The 24,203-nt window shown below is 47.1% G+C and overlaps 1 protein-coding gene across 2 annotated transcripts in view; it reads right to left on the bottom strand.

Annotated features, from left to right (window-relative positions):
- Positions 1 to 24,203, bottom strand: part of Rdl (Resistant to dieldrin) — a 229,627-nt gene that overhangs the window by 30,932 nt on the left and 174,492 nt on the right. The window contains exons 6-7 of one of the 2 annotated variants that reach the window (XM_055073792.1): positions 5,795 to 5,932; positions 950 to 1,410 (exon numbers count right to left, since the gene is read on the bottom strand). In XM_055073792.1, the coding sequence (XP_054929767.1) occupies positions 950 to 1,410; positions 5,795 to 5,932 (599 nt within the window). The remainder of the gene's footprint in view (positions 1 to 949; positions 1,411 to 5,794; positions 5,933 to 24,203) is intronic. The other variant, XM_050184372.2, reaches the window with a different exon arrangement.

Raw genomic sequence — 24,203 nt, 5'->3', positions numbered from 1 at the left:
ATGTCCGTATGCCACAATGATTCCATCATTGCACTGCACGAAATGATGACGTGGGCAAAACCTTCCATGATGATGATCTCAAACGCTACGAAGCTCACGAATATGGTCTTCATGAAGCAAGCATGAATATAAGCTCGTTCTATCACAGCATCCTAGAGTCGGTGCAAGCAAAAAGCTGTGCAGCCTAGGTTCATGCATGACAAAGTGCCTAAGTTCATAGCTGGTGCTGTGGGCAGAGAACTGTGCGGCTCCAACATCAATCGCGGCAGATGGCATTAATTCCTTCGGCTCAATCGTCTCATTGACGCCAGGCGTTTCTCAACACCGCGCTGCGTTCCACCTCGGTCCCACCGCTGTAGCGAATTTTCGCGCTCACCCTGTCACGTTTGTTTGCAGCATCCAGAACGCGGTAGAGCACGTATCGCGCACCAGTAAAACACGATTGTTGAAGTGAAGATGCTGACGCACAAACATTCAACACCTACACGTTGTCATGGACGCATTCAAGACTTACTGTTTCTGCAGGAACCTTCCGGAATAATGCCACATGATGGAATGGAAGCCATTCGACTGAGTAGTGTAACAAATCGCCGCCACAACGGCTTGAGATCACTTACCTTCCAATTACCTTGATCGTTGCCACCAGTAAACTGAGCCACCAGCCTGGTGGTAAGGACTTGCGGTGGGCCCCGTACCGTTAACTTACAACAACAAGACGGCACAAACAACATCAAAAGAGCGGTGCGTAGGTGAACACGCAGGGTGTTAGGAAAGATGGAAGTGAACAAGGGGAAAAGAAGAAAGAAGAAAGACAAGAAGAAGAAACTAAGAAAAGAAAGAAGAATTGTTCTGTGTTAAGAACTGAGCAGCGACATCGGGACGTCTTTGCAGGTGCGGGTGAGTAAAAAAAGCTCGAGAAGGGAGTTTGGGTAGTGCAGCGTGTACTTACGACCGTCTTGACTACCGGCACTTCAGGACTGGCTAGCAAGGGCTCTGAGCCGGCCTCGCCCGCTGAAGCGGCGTTAGCTCGCTTCTGTCTGTGCTCTTCGGCCAGCTTAGCCAGCTGTTGGCAGCGGGCTTTCCTCATGGCGATTCTCTTGCCCAGATATCCTACCGTGGCGTACTCCAGGAGTGAGGCAAACACCATTACGAAACAAGTCCCCAGGTAGATGTCGATACTCTTCACGTACGAGATTTTAGGCAGTGCTGCGTTGGTACTGGACATGAGTGTGGTCATGGTGAGCACTGTGGTCACGCCCAGGGAGACGCGAGCTGGTGTAGCGTTACGGTGGAGCCAAAAGGAGACCCACGAAATAACCACGATCAAACTGGCGGGGATGTAGATCTGGATCAGGTAATAACCCATGGAACGGACGAACCGTATTTCGCAAACCAGCCGGGAGTAGTTTCCTACAACGACAGCGGAAGAGGAAGGACAAGGGCGGATGTGAGAGGGGCAAGTGGGGGGGAGAGGGAAACCATGTTTTACTGGTCGTCGCATGCACCCGCGCGACGGCGCACAGGTCGCGAGAAACCTACGCGAAGTCTGCCGGCTGCAGCGGCGCTGGCGACACGTCTCCCCCTCCCCTCGCATTTCTCTGTGTCTTTTCTCTTATTCTCCGATTGAGCCGAAAGAATCGCATTGGCTTCTCTCAAAGAACGTTCTTTCGCCAAGGTTGAGACAACAGGCACTCGCTCTCAGGCTTCGACGTGGGCACACACACGCACGCACATAAAAAAATGCCTTCGTCGCTCGAAGCTGTGCTCTCGTCCATCAGCTGAGGCGTGTGCCGTGCGAACTTTGCACAGCGGCTCGAAGCTCCGATGGCTACAGCATCACAAAGCTTACATTCTTTCCGCAGACCTTTTCATGTCGGTTGCTCGCACCTTAAAAGCAAGCGTAGGCGTGGCATGGCGGGCGCAGTTAGCCTGCTCACTTACAGTATAGCCACTACAAGCCAGACCTAAGACTACAGCTTGACGACGCTTCAAGGTATGGGCGAGCAAGCTCACCAGAAGTGGGCAAACTGTGACGAGGTGAGTGAATGGAAAGCGCGCAGTGGGTGCTGTGCATTAGCTAACGAACTGCCCGTGGCATCTACGCCTGCTGGTAGACGGGAGCATGCAGCTGGTGACGAGTACGATGTCATGTTGCAAAAGAGCAGCTACACGGCTCCCAGCACAGTGCGAAACTTTGAGCGTGGCATCGGGCAGCAGCGAGCTTATTAACCAAAGTGCATGCGCTGAGTGAGCGTGTAGGTGCTCGTTTCTCAACATGAGAAAAGATGGGCAGGGTGTAGGCGGCAGAGACAGTGAACACCACGCTCTACAGCGTTTGACGCTTTATGTGTTCTACGCGGGTTATTAAACGCCACAAAAGAGAAGAGAGCTGTGACTACTACACGAACGCAGTCCCTTAAAACGTGGCTAGTTCGCGAAACAGACGATGTGCGCTGTGGCTGCTCCAAGTGAACGTAGCGCAAACGTGCTCAACCTTATCCGTTACCAAGCGCTTAATTTAAAACGAATGCTCATATTGCAAAGTGCCATTATTCATAATCAAGGACGTGGTTTTTGGAGCCAAATATATAAAGTGCACGTCTTTTCTTTGGTTACTTCTTTATGTAAACAACAAAAGAGGTGCGCGCCTCGCGATGTCCAGACTGTGCGTTGCAGTTACAATCAGCCTGAGTGGAAATGACTTGACAGACTACACGGACGTCGGCGCTGCGCTGTTACACGAAACCACAATTGTGCTCGTGATATTCGGCACAACGACGCAACGGAGATTATGGTAGCTTTGTTTATGTGCATTGAAGGCATTTTTGGGGGCAGAATGTTTCTCTGAGGCACAGCCTGCGTGGAACCCTATGTGCCTTGAAAAGCGGCGCAGTGAAATAGAGTACGTACTTTTGATGCTAGTGCTACCGGCGTCCTCATGCCCCTCTTAGTTTAATGAAGAAACGGGTGGTTAGTTTTCAGATTAGTAACGACACATTAGTGAAAAGAAGATGAGCCGACGAATGGAGTTATTTTATCAACCTCGGTTGCATACTCACGATTACTGAACCGCCGTCATGTACACAAAATGCAATACCTAAGTGTGCCACGATTACGGTTAATGATGACCCGTGCTCTAAACATGTTGGAAAAATTGGCGGAAACAAATTCGTGCCCACGGCGAAAAATTCCGTGTCCCACCTTTCCATAGGGATCCACTAGATGTAAGGGTAGATGGATATATTGTCGTGACAGAAAATTGCATAATTTGCTCATTGTTCAGGCTACAAGCTTCACTGAGATGCCTACGTCATCCTTTTCAACACTTTACGTAGCTTAGTTCTAGGGGGCCACTGAGAGTGCTGTTTATGCCTGACAAATAAAAAGAAAACAAAGAAAACAACATCGGACTAAGTAATGTTAGATGCAGTGACAAAGCGCCTGTGCAAGAGAATGAGAGTATTTTACCAGCGTCAGAATACAATAAGAAATACGACCGTAAGGTGAGGAATAGGGACGTTTGTTGAATGGCTTCAAATTGAAAGTTTAATACATCACATATGACTTTGCAACTTACTGTTGAATGTATTCAAAGTCTAACACGCACCAGATCGATGGCTCGAGCGAAAAGGACTGCTTTCATGCAGAGATCACAGCTTCCTATATCAAGAAACACAATGCAATGTAAATGATGAACTGATTTACATGCAGACATAATATATTGGTGTAAAAATAAAACTGATTATGAAGAGTAAGTACATAAAGCCAGGTGCACTGCTTTGTGAAGTGCTTTCTCGGTTATCTGGTGCAACGGCAATAGCGCTGTTTAAAAAAAAAAATCACAAGAAAAGAAGAAGAGAAAGGACCGATTACGAAGTGTGCATTCACTGGCATAATGTTGTGGTGAGTAGCAAAAAAGTATCAAATGCACATTCTCTGACTCTATGGAATAACGAACTATGGTTGTATTAGTTTCGCGCAGCGTTTACTGCGTCATGAAGAGGCTATATTTTCAACAGCTGCGTATACTGAATACAAGTTACCAAAAACATGCATTACACAGCACATTTCGTGGCTCCAACGCCGAGTCAGCGCTTTCCTTGCGGTTTGCCCGTCCAGTCCTTAAAGACGTTTTTGCCCAATGTTGCCCAGACGCCGTCTCAAAATTCTGTCAGCTCGAACTTGCCAGGCAATCTCTTAAAGAAGTAAATTTAGGCAGACTACTGCTAGTTATCGCGCTATTAGTTAGCTCTTGTTGACGTCGTTTCTTTGGTCTGCTGGCTACAATAGTCTTCCGAAAGGGCCTTCCGGCTGATGTCGACAGGCATCATTCGAAGAAACGTGGAAGTCCATAAGTCTGCAAGATGTCTGTAAATATGCTGTAGACTTTGCTGAAATTACGATATATTCTGTGCCTGGACTATTTCTTTTTTGAAGTGTACTTCACACGTTTGTAAAAGCTTCCGCTGATTTTCGTTCTTAATTTATGTTTTTTTTAGTGTTCTGTTTTCTTAGTTATGATTTTGGTGTAGCGGGCTCTTGAGCAGTCACACTGCTCAGTCTGTAGCAGTTAGTAAAAAAAAACAATTCTGTAAGCTGAGGAAGTGGATTAATGCAAGGAATGGTTCAGCAACGAACAAAGTAGCGCTGTTCTCCGAGGCGTATGCGCTCATCTTCACGATCCCTAATGACGGGTTCTCATATCCCACCATCCCTATTCAATATCGCGCCGTAGCGACAGACGACACTACGGAGAAAGTTCAAGGCAGATGTCAGCTCCCGAAACATCCAATCCAACCACTGCTCCCTCAACTCTGCTCCGATGCGTTAGTCGACTCACTGGCGGAAAAACTACGCAGCTTCCCACTACACCCCATTGAGCGTATTTATCACCCTTAGCGTTTCCAATCGCCGCTAAAGCTAATCAGGCGACGTCAGTGAGAGCTGATCTAGTGGCGAGGCACCGACGATAATAAACGCGAGACCTCCGGCCTAAATTACAGTGGGGAGAGCCGGGTTAAACGCCGGCTTCTCCGGGCAGGAAGCGCTCACGCAGTGCGAAGCGCACTCTGTACGAATTGGGAAGAAAAGTTACTCTCAGCTAAGTTCGTTCCGTAGCGCCGGTCGATTGATTGACTGAAGAACTGGCCAGGCGCTGACGCCGTGGGCACTGATTTGCGATGCGATCCACACGTGGCTGAGAGCGTGACTACACGCCGTGACCGATCGCAGTATTGCGCCAGAGGCGGCCTTCGGAGGCGACAGGGCGCGTGCAGGGCCACTGGCCACCCAATGTGGAGAGCCGGCACAGCTCATCAGGTGTGGCCGCCTTGGGGAAGTGTCGTCCCCCTGCAACCCCCTCCGGTTTACTATCCCTAAACGGGAATCTGCGTGGACAAATGAGTTCGCGAATCGATGCTTCGGAGCAGGCAACGCAAGGCCCGGAAGGAAGCGCTAGCTCTGCGGGCGCTACCGATGCGCCAACGGGCGCATGGTTCTCCAATACCCCTCCCCCCCTTTTTTTTTTCATCCAGGAAAAAAGAAAGGACGAAGTGTTTCGCAGGAGCGAGGCTTAACGCATCCGCGGCAGGAGACGATAGATGAAGGTTCGGGAAGGCCAGTAGGAACGGAAGGGAGATTGATTTTTTTTTGTCATTTCGCGTTTAGTTTTTGTTTCTTTTCCGTTTTTTTTTCTTTCTGCGCGGTGGTGCTTCGTTGCTAGAAGTGGGGGCTTGGGACGGGAGCATTTTTGGTGAGGGTAGCAGCGCAGAGCCGCGGCAGTGATTGGACTTGCCTGTCGTTAGGGCAACCTCTTTGGCTTTTTGGACGTGACCGAGGACCTTGAACTGCGGCAACTCTACCTCCTTGGCGATGCGGACGGACGTGTCACCGTCCGACCACCGGTAGCGGATGTCTTTCATGGTATAACCAACTGCGGGGAAAAGAAAAGAAACGAAAAAACAAAAATATAGGCATTAGACAGAGATCCGAGAGAGACACACGGCTCACTCTTTCCGGAAAGAGCCGGAAGCTGCAGTCACTGTAACAAAATTTCAACATTTCTTCTTCTTTATGAGCAAACAGTGGCCGGTGTCATACCTAGCGGAGAGTTCAAATAACACTACATTCACGTAAAGCGTTTCACTTTGCACTTAAGCTGCTGTGAGCGCTTGAAAACTAATCAGGTGCAAACACAGAGATTGTACCTACACTGCAGTTTCTTTTTTTTTTACCGTAGATGGCAACAGTGCATCTGACTTCACCAGTTCCTCAGTTCTAGATGTCACATGCTTGCTGTTTTTTAAAGAGCATATCTGCTTCTAAACATAACGAAGTTATCATGACTGCGATGCTACTGCAGACGTCGGTGAACGTCACAATTTGACTGTTTTGGATTTATCTAACAAGAGATAGGCCATATGATATTCCTCGTGCAGCGTCCAACTCACCGTTACTGATCTCGAGATGGACCGCAAGTTAGATACATGGTGTCCACATAAAAGCTCCCTAATTTCAAAATGAATGAAAAATAAGCTATGAAACAAGGAAACCTGCGGTTTGTGGCATCATGTGAAGCAATAAAAAAAATTATTGTTTATCTTTTTCCGAACGATTCCTCCTATTTTGTTTCAGGTGCTGAATAAATACCAAAAATAGTAACACCTCCAGAGAAAGCCTAATGTGTGCCGTGGTATGCGGAAGCAAGGACACCCATTGCTGTCTGGTGGTTTTCGTAGAAATTCACGTTGAAAATTTCGTTGTGCAGCAATGGGCGACTTCGTTTCCGCATACCACACCACACATTGGGCTCTCTCCTGAGGTGTCATTTTTGGTATTTATTCAGCCCCTGAAACAAAACGAAACGAATTGTCTAGAAGAAAAAAACGCAATAAAACACTTTTTGAATTGCTTTGCGTGATGCCACAGACCGCAGGCTTCTATGTGTCACAGTTTATGTTTTATTTCATTTTGAAATCAATGAGGTTTCACGTGAACACCCTGCATTAACGATCCTCAAAGTGTTAAAGGAACTGCATCGCTCTTTTGAAAGCATTTCGGCACAATGTGTGTGTTTTTATGCCTCTTTCTTTTGCACGCTGAGGCTGACGCACTGTGCCTACAGTTTTGTTTCCCCATCTACGTGCTGAACCATTCCTGTATTTAATCACCCCCACACTTCGGCTACGGAGCTCGTAAGGGGCCGAAAAGAGAGACCAACAAAATGAATGGACGAGACTAGTAAGTAAAACCACGGAGTAGACGTGCGGTATAGGCCAGTGCGCGGTGCTGTCGGGGTACAAGCCGAAACAAACACAGAGGGTCGTATTTCAAAAGAGTTTCACCTTACAGCGCGTATACTTCTCCCGAGTCTTCGGCACTGTCTACCGCTACGCATTGTGCATGCCACGCGCGCGCCGATATAAATTGCGCGACAGTGACCAGAGGCACTGCCGGTGACGCCTCCTTTTATAAAGGGAGGCAAAAAACAAAAACAAAAAACGGAGAAAGGAGACACGATAAGGAAAAGCCCGGCCATTCTGACCAACTGTGGCCACGCTATGCTGCGTCGCTCCACCACTTCCTCCCGCCCCTTTTCATCTTTCGGGGCCAGCGCCGTCGCTTCTCGATCAGCGGGCCCGGGGCTCCTTCGCATTCATGGCGAAGCAGGAGACCCTCCCGGCCGGGCGCGCTGTACCCAATTCAGAGCAGGAACCCACGGGCGCATGTAGTTCCTCCCTCCGAGCCATATGACGCGAAGCAGCTAGCTGGCTAGCTAGGAAGGCCGTGCCCTCGCCCGCACCCTCGAGGGTAGAGAAGGGAAATTGGGGAAAGGAGGTGCTTTGGCGCAGGAGCGCTCGGGCACACGATCAGTCAAGGGGTTTGCCTCCGTACAAGAAGCTGCGTGAAACCACCATCGTCGTTGCCGCCGCCGCCGCTATAGCGCGGAGTGAGTTTGCTCAGCGTGGCCGCGACCCGCCGCAATATTTGCGCCGGGGAAAACATGATTTTCGTGCGCCCCCCCCCCCACCCCTTCTCTTCTGGTTTCCGCGGCCCCACCCTCGAACCAGCGACGAACTCGGGAGACCCGCAGAAGCTCCCATCACGGCCACCTTGCTGCAGTCTTTCTTCTTTGCAGTGCTTTTTTTTTCTTTCTTTTCCACCATTCTATGTTTCCCTCTTACTCTTTCCTGTGCACACTGTAGTACGCGGTCGGTTTTGACAACACGGCCTAGATTGCGTCGAAACCTCCGCCCTCCTCTGTCCTACCCTTTTGCTTCCCTGCAAACACTGTATATTTTTACCGCGTCGCATCTTTTTATTTATCTCTCTCTCTCTCTCTCTCTCTCTCTCTCTTTCTCTCACTAGCGAGCATAGTTTTTTGTTTTCCGCGGGAAAGAAGACCCACGGTGCATGGCAAGCTTGCCAAGCGTTGACACAAGCTGAACCGCCTCGTTTCCTCGGGACGAGAAGAGCTCTTTCACCGTGAATTCACTCAACTTCCCGCGCCTGTATTACGTTATCGTGTTCATCAGCACCACTCATTTGTTCCGCATGGAGAAAACTGAATTACCTTTCTTGAAAGCAGAATTAAGGAAGAGCTTCAATGCAACGTTGCCGTCTGAACAAAAAGAAGAAAAAAGCGTCACGTCCCCGCATTTGCCGGTGTATATACAGCAGGAGGCGCAACAAGCACCTGCGAAGATTAGGTTTGGCTTCACCGCCACGAGGAAACCTAATTCTCTCCGCGCGCATCCTTCACTTCGCGTGGTGGGTTGAGGCGCTGTACGTATCCGAGTCTGCCTTACAAAGACCCAGAGACATTGCTCAACGGGATGAACTCCTGTCATTTATTCATGCGCTAAATCATGAGGCTCTTCGAGCAGAAAAAGCTTGAGTGACTGAATAACGAATAAAGAAGAAATCGGAGATGTTCTTTTACTATACTTAAGGGTGCACTGAATTCGATCAACATGTTCAGATTGTTTTATATATAAAACAGATAATTATTACTTTATGATGTTAACAATATGCGAGGGACGTTGCGAAAGTAAGTTTCGTCATTTATTTTCACGCGCAAACATTATTCTCTCTCGAATCAGTCCAAAACCGCGCCGCCCGCTTCATTGTCAGAGATTGTCACCGTGATTCTAGCTTGACTAGCATTAAGTCATCTTTATCCCTCACATCTTTTGAATCACGAAGAACCATAGCATTGCTTTGTCTATTTCACAAAATAGTCCATAGCACGCGCCCGTCCACCGTGCCACTCACTCGTCCATCTCGTACATCTCGGCGTCTGCATAATCATCTCAGTTTCCAGCGTATCTTTGGCCGAACCAATGCTTTCAATTCTTACGCGTTACCACGTGACATTCAGCATTTGAATAACCTACCAAACGACATAGTTGACATTCTTGACCCTGCATCCTTCAAAGCGCGCTTATGCATATTATTTCCATAATTAATCACTACTAAACCATTCTGCGCACCTAAGTAAATACTTTTAGCGAAGTTGTATAGTTTCTGTTTTGTTTGAACGCTTATTTTGCACTGCTTTAACATTGTTAGAGACTTGTTCTTTCGTCTTCACCAGCTACCATTTGTATAATTTCTTGGTACTGCTTTTTTTGCTACTTCTTACAGTCGTCTTGTTTAAAAATTATGGGGTTTTACGAACCGAAACCACTTTCTGATTATGAGGCACGCCGTAGTGGAGGACTCCGGAAATTTCGACCACCTGGGGTTCTTTAACGTGCCCCTATATCTAAGTACACGGCTGTATTCGCATTTCGCCCCCATCATCGAAAAGCGGCCGCCGTGGCCGGGATTCGATCCCGCGACCTCGTGCTCAGCAGCCCAACACCATAGCCACTGAGCAACCACGGTGGCTTCGTCTTGTTTCATTTATCGCGTTATTTATATGGTTAGATATTTGTTCTTTCACGTTTACTCGCTAACAATGTATAATTTCTTTTTACTCCTTTCTTTTTTGCTAATTCAGTGTATCCTCCCCTCACGCAATACTCCTTCGGGAGACTGTGAGGTACATAAATAAATAAATAAATAAATAAATAAATAAATAAATAAATAAATACACGTGCGCGCATCAGGGGTCCGTTCGCCCTCTTGAGAGCTCATTTTCAGAACCGGCATAATGTAACGATTCTATTTGAATTATTTTCTGTTTTCGTGCTTGGCCAGTGTTCCGAGCAGCACTCCGGCTGCGTTGTCCCCTAGAGTGGCGGCGGGTCGTCAGCAGTGAACGACAAGAAAGAGATGGAATCGAGCAGAAGGAATCATTGCATTATTCCGTTCCAGAAGCGATAAGCGTACCCGCCGCAGCAGCTTCGTTGCTATGTCTTTGCGCTGCTGAGCGCGAGCTCGTGGAGGCGATTCCCGCTGCGGCGGCCGCATTGCATAATGAAGGCGGTATGCAAAAACGCTAGTGAAAAGCGCATCGGATGCACGTCACACAACTTCAGGTAGTCAAAATTATGGGGAGTCCCTCTCTACAGCGTGCTTCATGATCAGATCGTGGTATTTGACAGATAAGACCCCTCAATTTATTTTATTTAAGTGACAGAAGAAGCGCCCTTTGAACCAACGGCCTCGCCGGTAGAATTTCACTGATGAACAATGGATCGCGCCATTCCTTTGCTCTATATACTTGGCGAAAACCTAAGATTTTCAGTATAAGTTCTGCCCACAAAAGCGCACTCCCTCCGTGCTTCCGGGCATCAAGACGTACATATTTTTGGAGAGATGCCGACGTTCAAGGAATTTCGCCTCCTACGTGACGTCACAGAAATGAGCACACGTGATTGGTCGGATCATTTATATGAATTCTCTTTGGAGCTGCAGGACAATGCATTTCTGACTGCATTATTAGGGTTGTCATTGACTATGGCACACGTGTCTTAGGAACTGTCATCCACGCAAAAAAAAAAAGAAGTAAGAGAAAAGTAAGAGACCCCAGCTTTAATTTGATTGCTCTGTTTCTGCTACAGCTCGTGAGGACATTACCGCATGGTTCTCTGCAGTGTATGACGGCTCCGAAATAACGTACTAACGAAGCGAGCGTCCATATTCGGCGAAAATGCAGCTGCGCAAGCTAGGGGTCGGGATTTTCGGCTTTCGCTACGCTCACGATCCACGCAATCTGCCACGTGTTCAGTTGAGTGCAGCCCGTGGAAATGTATCTTGCCTGAAATACGAAATTCTTCGCCCTTATTTCGGTATTTGCTTTCCTGCTCTCGCGTTTCATATTTGTCTTCAGCGAAGGCACGTCCAACGAATACCTGGCGTGCGCGCATGCACTAGCGAGGTTCTAATCCGTGTACCCTGGCGAGTTTCTATTCCTGCGGGATGAGCATCTAATCTCCGCGACTGGTAACCGGGCCTGCCAAATGATCTCGTAATTACATCAAGGTATTTCTTTCCTCTATTTTTGTAGTTACCAGGCTCTTTTTCTTAATTGTCCTGCTTCAGACAGTGCAGGTGCGGCAGGGAACCCTGGCAGCCGTGTTTGGAGCATCGTAATGGGGACAAGAATTAATTCCGGGAAACATTGGGTAACGACGATGGAATCTCATCACGGTGTAAAGGCGGTTATTAAACGAACGCGGGACTGAAATAGGAACAGTGTAACAACAAAAAAACTCATTTCGTACGTCGTGCTTTCGCTTACGTGCACGCATATCGTGCTTGCATGCAGCAGGAAAATCAGGCAAACAAATCCAGCATCTTTAAAGAACTTTTCTCTCTAATCGAGTGACGAAGACAACAATGTAGTACTTGTAGTAGGTATTAAGCAACACTACGGGATCAGCATACTAGAGACGAATGTTGTTTGTTAATTGCCATGTAATGTTTTACGACCCATGCCAACCTGTACATTTCGCGTAGCTATATCTACCCGCGCACGCAAAGATGTGAGATTCTGAACACTTATTGAAGCCCAGATTACCATATCGCTATGGCTTTTGTTGAAACAACTTGCCTCGTTTGCTTAAGTTAGAACGCCTACCGAGTTTCACTCACTCCATTCAGGCTTTGTCGGAAGAGCCAAGGTATGATTCGTAACCCACGCGCATTAAGAACCGCGACAGTAGCACTCAATAAGACGTGCTTGCAAAATCTCTGGAAATGCAATTTCGTTGAACTTACACTGCGCTCTCTTTCGTCGAAATTTTCTAGATCTTATACCATGGTCCATGTTAAATGCTAACTTGTTCAGTTTATGTAGTTATATTTCTCTTCTAGCGAAATATTTTGAAGGGCACTTTAAACGTCACTACGATGCTTAATGCTCTTCAAAAAATGGCGAAATCATCCTGTTTTGTTCTCTTAATATATCAAGTGGACGAAGTTTCTCTTCTCTATGCAAGCTTAGCCGTAAGAAACAATTTACAATTCGTAACATACTCGCTTTAAGAAATGAGGTTTGCATCACTGAAGGATGCGGGCTCTCAAAAGCTTACTCAATTCCAGTTGCGTTCTAAAAGGGAAGTTGCCCGGGGGGTTTCTTCAGTAAAAAAAAGATAATAGGAATAAGTCCTCTCGACAGTCGTCATTATCGAAAAAAAAATAAAAAATGAAAGCCCGGATCATGAGCTGCTAAAATGAGCGCTCAGATTTAACCTTCATTCGCTGAACGTGCCTCGCAAAACCAAAGAGACGGGGAAAAAAGACTAACGTTACCGGACACGTTATAAGGACTTACGAGCGCCAACCGTAAAAGCCCCGTCGTCTAAAACTTCAAAGCAAATGCGAGTAGTTTGGCTGGCGCGAGTGGAAAAGCAATAGAATACACAGAGAAAAAGCTCCGGGATCGCATAGAAATCGTGCGATGTTTTTATTACGACAACCTTTTAGCCTCATCTTAAGCGATTCGATCGAGAAGAAAAGAGAGAGAGAGAGAGAGAGACGACGAAAGCGCGAAGCGATCTAGGCGTCGTCGTTCGACCACCCACCACCACGCAGTCTCTATAAAAGTGCTATAAGTGTCCCCGGAGACGTGGTGGCAGCCTGCGTAAGGTTAACAGACTCGGAGTTTCCAACAATACTCACACATATACGACTCAGTGATCAGCGCCTCGAAAAAAAAGAAGGCGAAAGCAGAAACCAGTGCCGTCGTTCTTCCTTCGTTGCAGACGAGACAACAAGAAGAATAGAAAACAGAAATAAAGAACGCGGACGCATCTCGGTACTCGCAGCGAGTAATAGTGGTGAACGGCGGAGGAACCCGGAGCAAGAAAAAGGACGTTTTCTCTAGATACCCGTCGGCGGCAACTGGCAGTAGTAGTCGCGCTGTATCCGCGAGCAGCGGCGGAGGCGGCTTCCCCGTGAGACTGAGCAGTACAGCGGCGAAGCTTTGGAAATGGCGCGCCGTCGCAGCGTGCGCGAGCTGCAATCGGACACGGGGATAAGGAGAGAAGCGGCGCGCCGAAAAGCGGCGTTTCTGCACGCCCGACGTAGCTCGGTAACGGAAAAAAAAATACAAAATCAGCCGGAGCCTGCGTCAGAGTGAAGCTAAGTGAACGGAACTGTGAGAACGACCGAAGAGCGCCGCGCGCGGGTGGTGGTACAACGCACCGCTGTGTTACATTTGTGTGTGTGTGTGTGTGTTTGTACTGATGGTGTTTGCTGCCGCTGCCGCTGCCACACACTCTGGAAAACAAAAGTCGCGACTCCCAGAGGACAAGAACAGTGCAAACAGTTCGCACACCCCCTCCTCTCCCTCTACTTCTGTCGGCCTGTTTCGCTGGCGCGCGTATAAAAGGTTCCTGCTTGAGTCGTTCCGCTGCCCGCCCACCTCTTTCTTTCTCTTTCCTTCTGTCTCTCCCGCCTTACGTTCTGCTTAATGGCGGGGTTCCCTCTGAAATAATAAGAACCCTGCCGCCAGGGCGAACAAATGCGGAAGAGGTTCGCTCGCGTAAACCCACACAAAGGAAGTGCACGAATAGTATAATTCCTTTTTTCGCGTTTTTCTCTTCATTCTATTCCTTTTTTTTCATAGAAGCAGACTGAAGGCAGCATACGCCAAGGCATTTTGCTTTGGAAAAGCATCTCTCTCCTAAAGTGGGAGTGCTCGCATTGCTGAAAGGAAACGTCGCCGAGCGGTAAGTGTGATAAAGTATGGCCACCGTATAACTAGCGCGTGCCCATAGGAAAGGTGTGCATTTGGGCGTCGCTATCATTCGAAGGACGAGAAAAGTCTGCCTAGGGTACCATAACGCTGTGGCACTAGGATTAAGATTAATGCAGTAGTGGTGATGGTTGGTTGTAATCGCTGCTACAGAGCTCGTGGCACAAAACACAACCAATATAAGGTCTGCTACGTGTACTTAATCGCAGAAGGATGATAACACGATGACGCTTGAAAAAGTCAATTTACGCACTGCAATTTCTGAATCTACGCGTTAGCTGCGAAGAGGGGCTGGTTCTGTCTTTCGTCTTCTTCTGATTGAAACACTTTTTTTTTTTTGTCTTCAATGTGAATAAAGTTGGTATTCATTTGCCGCAGGTATTTTTTTTTTGATCCAAATTTACCTATATTGTGCTGCCCACTTTTAAGGTGAAATAGAAGGCATCGTTTGAATTGGTGTGCTCTCGCTTTCCTATCTTTTTTGTTTCTTTGTTTTATGTTCTTTCAAGCTTCTTTTGTTGTTCTTCTTTTCCATATTGCTGGAGATGTTCGGCAGCATTTTTATGTTTGTGAAAACACCAGTATTCCTGTAGCCTATTTCTTGAAGTTTACGTCCATAGATAAACAACGATACTAGCTTCGAAAGCGTCGCCATGTCAGTGGACCGTTTACAGGTCACAACCGAAACATCCGAGGGGTCTACACAAGATGATAAACAACGGGCATAAGCGTGTTACCCTCAACGGCGAAGTCGTGCCGACGACCCTCTTTGCGAATATCAAAGCGCGCGGTGGTGTAAAACCAAGCCTGGGGGCAGAGTCTGTTGTAAGAGGGACGCTGACGCATTCGCAGAATTTTCATTCGTTGCCATCGAATGCCTGTCGTGTTCTGAGAAATCCCGCGGTGCCCATATATAGAAAGCAAGGTCCGGGACTGCGCTGCACGAGAGGAGGTTGGGAGAGAGAGACAAGGAGAGCGTCGTCGCAGACGACGTCGAGACGACGACGTCCGTACTGGATGACTTCTCAAAGTGTTTTCGTGGGAACGGCGATGATTTCGGCACCCCATATCGCGTTAGGGTTCACGCTTTCAGTTTTTGTGTTGCTCTTTTGCTCGATAACCTAACATAGCATCGCAGTGGCGAACCTCAGGGAGTTAATGAAGAAGAAAGTGACGCTGGCGTTACGCGAGCCCATTTCCAATTTAAAAATGACAAACGCGAAAACACCGTAAAATTTAAATAAATATAAATTATGGGGTTTTGCGTGCCACGACAGCCATATCATAATGAGGAACGCCGTAGTGGAGGACTCTGGGATAATTTTGAACAACCGGGGTTCTTCCACATGCACCTAAATCTTAGTACCCGAACTTTATTCTCTTCCTCTTTTTTTTTCCCGTTGGGCCCCATTGAAATGCCGCCACTGCCGCGGCCGGGATCGAACCCACAGCCTCTAGTTCAGTCACTCAATGCCATAGCCACTAAACTATCGCGGCGGGTGCACTCCGATTAAGCAAAATGGTAGAAAAAAAAAGGTAGCCCAGAACTCAGCACCCCTCATTCACGCCTTGCACACTCTCATTTATCGAAATGACGTTTCCATACCTCGCATCTCTTACCAACTTCGTGCAAACTGTGACGCGCTCGCTCACCCCACCAACAAGTTTTCTGTTAGATACCTCCAACTGGGGTGAAGTCCGCGTATAAAGCTGTGAAGAAATTCGTGACCAATGGGGCGATCAAACCGTTGTCTTCCAGCACAGCAGCTTAATGTTCTAGCCAACCATCAGGCCACGATAGCGCGCCTGCGTCTGTTTTGCTAAAGTCGCTCTTTGAAACACGGGGCGCGCGCGTCACGTGACAGTGACCCGCATTCTTGCCACGTTACAGCTAGCGCTTTGAGACAGTGTGTTACACTGCCATAGCTTTGGGATAGGCGTATATTTTCAGAATGCACTGCCTTCGGGATTGGCCCATATTTTTTCATCAGAAGAACGCGATACCTCCAAAGTGGGTGAAGCCCACGTATAATGCTATCCCATTAAAACTCAAGAGAATGGTGAAGACGAAGTTGCTACATCAATGGCGGAGAATAGAATGCAATACGAGGCAAACGGGCGACACTGCTTCTTGAGCGAGTTGTTCATTCATGCTGTCCGAGCAATCGTTAAAGAAATCCTGGGGAGGCTTGCACGAACATTTAATGACGAAAATAACAACGAATTTAGGAACGCGTCCTTGTGCGGACTAGGAGTTATCTACGAAACATGTGAGATCGCGTTCTTAAATTCGTTATTATTTTCGTTGTTAAATGTTCGTGAAAGCCGCCCCTGGTCTGTAATTAGGGCACACATGAAGGCACATACAGAAACGCCTTCGTCGTGTGCCTTTGTGTCTGCCTTACTCACAGTCCGTGTTATAAACAAACGAGTGCTCCTCATAGTTTATTCAGAGGTCGCCATACACTAAAGCGTTTTACCGCCCATTCCTTAATTTTCACAATACACCCTAAGAGTCGCAGCTTTCTCGAAAGTATTCGAGCAGTTCAAATCACATCTCTGTGGCGCAAGCGTTAAGGTAACGGAAATATTGTTTTTCTTTCCGCCTTCTTTAAGGGACACTGTGGATTTCTCTCCTTATCTGTTCTTCACTTTTCCCCTCCCAAAATGTAGGGTAGCCAACCGGGCACGTCCTTGGTTAACCTTCCTACCTTTCCTTCTTCGCTTCTCTCTCTATGGATTAAGAGTAAGCAAATTTAGACCGGTAAATTATTCTTTAGGAATTCTCTTTTCATTGGTTTTGCCGAAAAAGGCTGCTCATTACTGGAGAAAAAGAGGGGCAAGGGTAACTTTAATAAACTGCACGCCGAATCCTTAACACCGGTACAGCAGTGTTACGTAATGACGTTGAAGCACTTTTTTCGTATTTGGACCATTTTAGCCAAACAAATCTCGCCGAATTTGCGAGGCTGATCCCATTGTTTTTTTAGAATGAAACGTAGTCCTTTACCGATAAAGAATTACCTAGACTCGATGATTGACGCTGTCACATATTTTGACGTCACGCGATACATCACGGCAACATTTCGCGGCATTCTCAGTAGTTTTCTGTTCTTGGATCATATATGCTTCACCAAGACACCAGTAATAGTAAGCGTCGCCGCTTTAACATTACAGAACGTCAATTTACTAATAAAACTTTATACTCGTCTACAGTGCCTCGTTCCCGAGCGTTCATTGTACAGAAACTCCAATCTTGGTTTGACGCAGCTCACAAAAGCATGCATTCTCTCGATTCATACACCTATCTTGAATTATTACGCACGTCGCATAATTCAGCCATGGAAAACGAACAAGCGCCCGAAAGTTCCCCTCAAAAAAATTTGTAAGCGCTGTAAAAAGCGGTCGAACAAGGGACGTCTGAACCTGGAGCCAATGTTTCAACAACTGACTCGTAATCGTCATGGGAGCAATTGAAATGGCCATGACCAAGACAAGTCCACCGGTCCAATCGTCGACTGCAGCCTGAGGAATCCTTCGTTCAACCACTGTCAGCCATTTGAATTCTTAGTGTTCGTGTGAACTTCTGCCTCGCTTGGAGCTTGGAACAGTGGTGATGACGAGGACGGCCACCCCATATCTTATGTTCAACATTCCGTGTCTGTCTTGTTTTATTCTTTCGCGATGACACGATGACGATAGTTCCTTTGGTATCGTCGCGTACCGTAGAAACCACAGAGAATCGTGAAATGCAAAAGCATAAGGCAGCAAAATTTCTTTGTCAAACCACATGCTTAAAGAATTGCACCATGATTCGCTTATCTTTCTATGTAGAGTTCAGGATTCTAAAGAGAAAATAAAAGCTAATTTTAGATGCGAGATGAAGCGAGAGCGACATAAAAAGGGAAGGAAGAAGAAACAACGCTGAACAACTAGCAAAGAATGTAAAAAAATTTAGGCCAGAATTATTTTTTCTTTTACGGATAATTTTTTCACCGTTTGTTCGAACATAAAATTCACATCCCTACTTCGAGGACTGTGCGTTAAAGACGACTCAGTGCGAAAAGATTACTTGAGCTCAGTCAAGACTACGGGTCCTTCCTCCCTGTCTATTACCTCAGCTTCGAAGTATTGATAACAGCCTTCACCAGATGGCAAAAAAAAAAAAGAAAAAAAAGCTGCCAACTGCGCTTTGCTACGAACGATTGCCGCAGATAATGAGAGAACCGTGCACGTATTGACTACGAACGATTTATTTAGCATACGTTTCGTACTGTGTACGAAACAAATACTATTACACAGCTGTTTCTTCTGCGCCGGTATTAGAAAGTTCATCGACGCCGTCTTCTTCTGCATGCGTGTATTTCCTGTACAGTTGTCTACACTTCGTTCCAGAGTTACTTCGCTACAGATAAAAAAAGGAACACCACAGCAGCTGGGAAGTTCCAAGGTTACGGTACGAACATTACGCAGCTCATGTGAGCATTATGCGGCAGCAGGTGTCCCCAAGCGTTCTCGCTCAAGGAGAAGAACTACATCGAAGTGCGTCGCTTAAGTACTCCAAGTTTGACTGATCGCGCAGCAGATTCTACGGGATGCGACACAGTGCCAGGCTATCAGAAAGTGGACATTGGAGCAGTGCTGGTATTGCTTTGCGAGCAACGAAGGCGCTGTTAGCCTGCCTCATCTGCCATACACTTTAGTACTTGTTACTGTATGTTGAGTATGAATACAACAATGCATGGATACTTAATTTGATATGTCATGTTAACTATATGGCGTAGCATGCTAGACCTATAGCCGGGCAAACATCTTCAGGATTAATTAAGATAAGATAGGATAAGATAAGATGAAGATATTCTAAATATCTCTCTCGATGCTATGGGTAGGTCAAGCTTAGTCATGAACATTGCCCCAAGGACACGTTCCACGAGCCATTTACGCATTTCCTGCTTGAAGCGGGCTTGCATGTTTTCGTCAAAGCTTCTAGCACGCCACGCGGCAACCGGATTGAGCAAAAAAAAAAAAATGGAAGAAAAAGGAGACAGAAAGAAAGAAAAGAACAGCCGACCCCACACCACCATTGAGTGACGAAGCACACAGCCACAATAGCGTCACTAGGGTACTTCGGTCAGCAATTCTAAATGTCTCAGATGTCAGAGACTATCTGACCCTCGCTTTGGTCATGGAGTGACTCATTAGGTATGAGTTATACAAACTCCACCAACGTTAAGTTTGCCTCTCAGCTCGTGCGGACCATCTTACATAGAACATTTGGGAGCATAATAGAAAAACCTTGCGGGATTTTTATTTGGAACCTTCTATATCTTCTAGTAAGGACCATTCTTACTTCGGGCTGACCGTCTGTATGCAGGACTGCGTTTAAATATAAATCCGGGTGAAATAGTTGTGACACACCGAATTACTGATTTTCGCACTAGTGTACGTCGGTAAGTCCCCGTTACAAACTGCCAAGAAAAGTGCTCGTGACCGCGCTAGAAAAACTGGACAATCGCCCCATTACAGAGGAAAAAGCTCTAGGACACTGGTCCAGACGGGCTTCGGCACTCAAGGCCTTAAGGGCTTTGCTGAAGTGTTTAAGGACAAGCGAATTGTGCGAATTGTGTATTGTAGCGCGTAGTATCGCGTTACTGTGTGAATTTTCTGGTTTCCATTTTTTCCCCTCTTCTTCTTCTTTCTCCTTTTATTCCCTTTACCCCTTTCCCCAGCACAGGGTAGCCAGCCGGTACTTACACTGGCTAACCTCCCTGTCTTTCCTCCCCTTTGTCTCCTCCTCCTCCCGAACCGGTAAATGATCTCGTAAACCTATTAAGAAAAAAAGATGTTGGCACAGTGGTATGTTGCAGCCAATCCCAGCGCGTAATGACACAGTTCCGGTGCTTTCCTGTCGACAAGGCGCCACCCGATGCAGATTCATCTTGCCCTTCTGCTTAAGACTTTCAAGCTTCAAAAGACGGGGGAAAAATATGACAGACATTTCAGCTCTTTAAATGTAATAAGAATCGTGTTTTTAAAACTTTCGACGTGTCTGCTCAGCAAGCTGGCTGAAACCACTCATCATAAAAATAAAAATAAAAGTTGTTTGTTTATAGCGTCGAAACCTTGCTCAGCTACAACAATGCGCGGAGCTCGGTTGGCGGCAGGAGGTTTTCCATCATCTGCGTCAATCTCAAATTCAATTTGCGACGCTTGCCCTCTCCCCAACTTGTCCTTCTCTATCAGCGTAACGGGGCCTTGGCTTCAGAGAAACCGCTGCTTTAAGGCATGATCAACATTGAACGAAAAATAGAGAATTTCGCGGCATTGTATAGCCGCGCGGTGATTTGCCAATGAAAAGCCTTCACGCATCAATCATGCCGCTAACGCCGGCCTGGCGCGAAGCGACTTCGCAGGAACTTCAATAACGAGCAAAATTGGCTGAATAAGCGAAAAGGGGAAGGCCAGAGCCTAATTATTGCCGTGCCACTGAGCAAATCAGAGCGGCGCTGACGCAGCACCCCTTTCCCCCTCTCCTTCTTCTTAAAGGCACGGTAAAGCCAGTTGCAGGAACGAAGCGCATTATTTTCACTGCGTCGGCAACAATAACACCGTCTGCAGCGACTATGACTATCAGCCGGTCCCCGGTTGGTAGTTGCCACGTTCTTTGAGTTTCGTTAATGACGCGGCCCTTTTTTGGGGTCAAGGGTATGCACGCGCGGACGAGCCCGTTTTAAGCGCCCAGTCACGGCCCGAGTCGCACCAATTACCCGGACAGCGTTCGCGCATCAACCCCCGAAGCAGCGCCGTGATGACGCGGCAAGCCGGCGCGCCCAGCGAACTGGCACGTGGTCTCTTTTCTGAAAAACTCGGCTTTCCCATGCACTACGGAGTGGCCGCCGAATGAAGCAAAGCGGCAAAACTGTACGAAACGCGCACAGGTACGAACGGCCGCCGATCCGCTCCCGAACACAGAGCACGTGCGTCAGTTACTACAGACGGAGAAAGGAGCTGCCGCCGGCGAGTTTTTTTGAAATTAGCGGCGCTCGTGCTGCTTCGAAGATTGCTTCGCATCGCTAATGACGAAATTGTGTGTCCCTAACGAGGGCCGATGTTTCGGCGAGCCAGTATAGGCCCCTTCTAGACGATGCTTGCCATACATCAGGACTCGCTCGCTCTACGCTTTGCGTTCCAGTGTGCCCCCCCCCTCCCCTCCTCCAACACCCCCTCCGTCCTACGCCCTCACCCCCTCACTTCCCACCTTATGCACCTCACACACGCACGCACACCCCCGCCGAACGAAGCATTAGGCACGCGAGGTTACGTTGACGAGAGCCGGCATAATGAGCTCGATTCCTGACTGCGGAAGTTGCAATCCGCTAGCGGAAGCCGCAGCGGATGAGAGTGCCTCAGCGTGAGAAGTCTCCGCCTGTGTTTTTTTCTTTTTTTCGTCATCGTGCTTTTTTTTTTGGCACCCGCAAATTTGATGCTGGGTCCCACTGAGTCGATGCAGAACCGAAAAATGAGAGGCTACGTAGGTGGAACTTGATATCATTTGTCTCAGGGTCTTAGTCCAAAAATGAGCGATCGATAATAGCCTGCTGTGCGCGTAGCCCCGCATCTTGCACGTCTTACGAAACCGCAGAATACAATGGGTACGCATACAGCACTGCGAAGACGCGAAAATGGTGATATAGATACGCACGCTCTGATAGAGATACCGCAGCTTTAAATAAAATAAACGATTACTAACACAACATTTTTGTTTCAGTTCTCATAGTAATGTAACAGGCTAATTTCTTTGATGAACGTCAGGGCAACGCACCGTTATTAAACAATGCAGTTGACCATAATTTCCAGAAACACTTGCGCAAGCTTGCTTTAAAAAATATGTTTATTACAAACATTTCTATTTAAAGGTGTGCTAATAAAAGGTCGATAAAACTGGACATCCTTCATATCCAGAGGGCTGCTAGACTAGAATATGCTCCGATCTCTTTCCCCATAGACATATTTTGTAATAAGTCTGGTTGATTTTCAATCAATCAATCAATCAATCAATCAATCAATCAATCAATCAATCAATCAATCAATCAATCAATCAATCAATCAATCAATCAATCAATCAATCAATCAATCAATCACGGAGATGCCAAACTAGGACGGCGTCCCTTAAATCCAGCTGCGCGATCGTGGCATGAAAAATCTCGTAAATTATTAGTGCCCAGCAGGCCAATGAGTTTCATCGATACTGAAATTGGCATAACTTCAAGGCGGCCAGTATAGTTATTTCGAAGAGAGAGAGATATAAAAGAAGAGGGAAAGGCAGGCAGGTTAACCATGGACCTTCCCGCTTGGCTACCCTACACTTGGGGTGGTAGAAAAAGGAAGAACATATAAAAAGAGAAGCGAAAAATTAAAAAAAGTGAGTCATATAACGCTTTCGCATATGAATGTCCGCTGACACAAGCATTCGTACGACCCGATCGTCTTCAAGAAGTGCAGAAGAGTTTTGTGGCCTTGTGCACGAAACAATGCGCGGGACATGGTCCCTGGATCTTTTCCTGCAAGAGTGCTCTATCATCCAATTGGCTGGCAGTGGCATAGAAGGTGCTCTAGTGTCTCATCGCACCCGCACAATTTGCGTGCCGCACTGTTGGCCATTCCTATTAGGAATGAATGGAAATTCGTAAATGCTACGCTCAGCCACATGCGACACAATAAAGTTGTTTCGCGGCGAGGGATTCCGGATGGCAGGCGAAATCGCAAGTTAGGGTCGAGAAAGTGCAAGCGTGAGTTGGTAAAACCCGGTGAATTACATCGTAGAACTGTGATGTGACGAGCAAGTGACGGAAGTTGCCACGCATCATCCGTTCAAGAGAGTGTTATAGGCACCGGTCCGCTTAAGGTTTTGATGAGCCGAACACGCCGCTTCATTTGCACATCGTTGCCGACAATTCCGCAGTAGCTCGGAAACCACTGAAGTACAATTTCGTGTTATTTCTCCAGCGCTTGGCGTTGAGCGTGCCTAATTTTGTACACTAGCTGCTCGTGTAACCCATGACGTAGGGCAAACTGCAGAGCTTGTAGGACTGCCTTCACAGAAAATGGCAGAAATGGCGCAACGCAGAAAATGACCGAACAATTTGGTGGCTGAAGGAGGATGTAATTGATTGCACCCTGAAGAGCCGCAAGTTGTGCTACCGTTAACGTGATATTGTGAGAGTAAGCTGCAAGGAGATGCCATCCGATGGAACAACCACTACCCTGATAGAGCTTTTGTAATTTGTAGAACCGTCACTGTAAATGTGTATAGGGTCAAAATAGGAGTCGTTTAAAAGAAGCAGAGATAATTGCTTCAGGGGTCAGCGGTGACAAGTCTGACTTGTTAAAAATCCCAGGAACTGAGAGGGACACGTCAGGTTGCCGGAGACACCACAGTGGCGTTGTTGGGCGTTTCGCATGCTTGATGCCAGACAGTATTGAATCCTGGTGCCTCGTTGCAATAGCACAGAACGTGGCTCGTGAATCTCGCGCTGGCAAACCGGCCAAATGGTTGGATGGTAGCCGTGAGAGGTGTCGAATGTGCGCTCTTAGCTGCCCAGCGATGATATGGGTGGTGATCGGATGCCTCTGTGCAATGACAATCGTCGAAGGACATCTGGGGAGGCCGAGACATGTTCGAAGTTCTTAAGCATGCACACTCTGTACTGCAAGGAGATTAGTCTTGCATGTGTTATACAAGACAGGAAGCCTGTATTGCTGGTTATTCTCAATATGCGTGATGAATAAATAAGAAGTTGTATGGTTTTTTGTTTTGTTTCTTTGTTTGTTTTGTATTGCGTTAACGTAGTTAGAGACTTGTTCTTTCATCTTCAACAGCTACCATTTGTATAATTTCTTGGTACTCCTTTTTTGCTACCTCACACAGTCATTTTGTTTCATTTATCGCGTTATTCTTATTGTTAGATATTTGATCGTTCATGGTTACTTATCAACAATGTATAATTTCTTTGTACTCCTTTCTTTTTGCTAATTCCCTGTATCCTCCCCTCAC

This window comes from Dermacentor andersoni, chromosome 4 (assembly GCF_023375885.2).
Source record: "Dermacentor andersoni chromosome 4, qqDerAnde1_hic_scaffold, whole genome shotgun sequence".
NCBI lineage: Eukaryota > Metazoa > Arthropoda > Arachnida > Ixodida > Ixodidae > Dermacentor > Dermacentor andersoni.
This window is presented reverse-complemented; position numbering and strand designations above follow the sequence as displayed.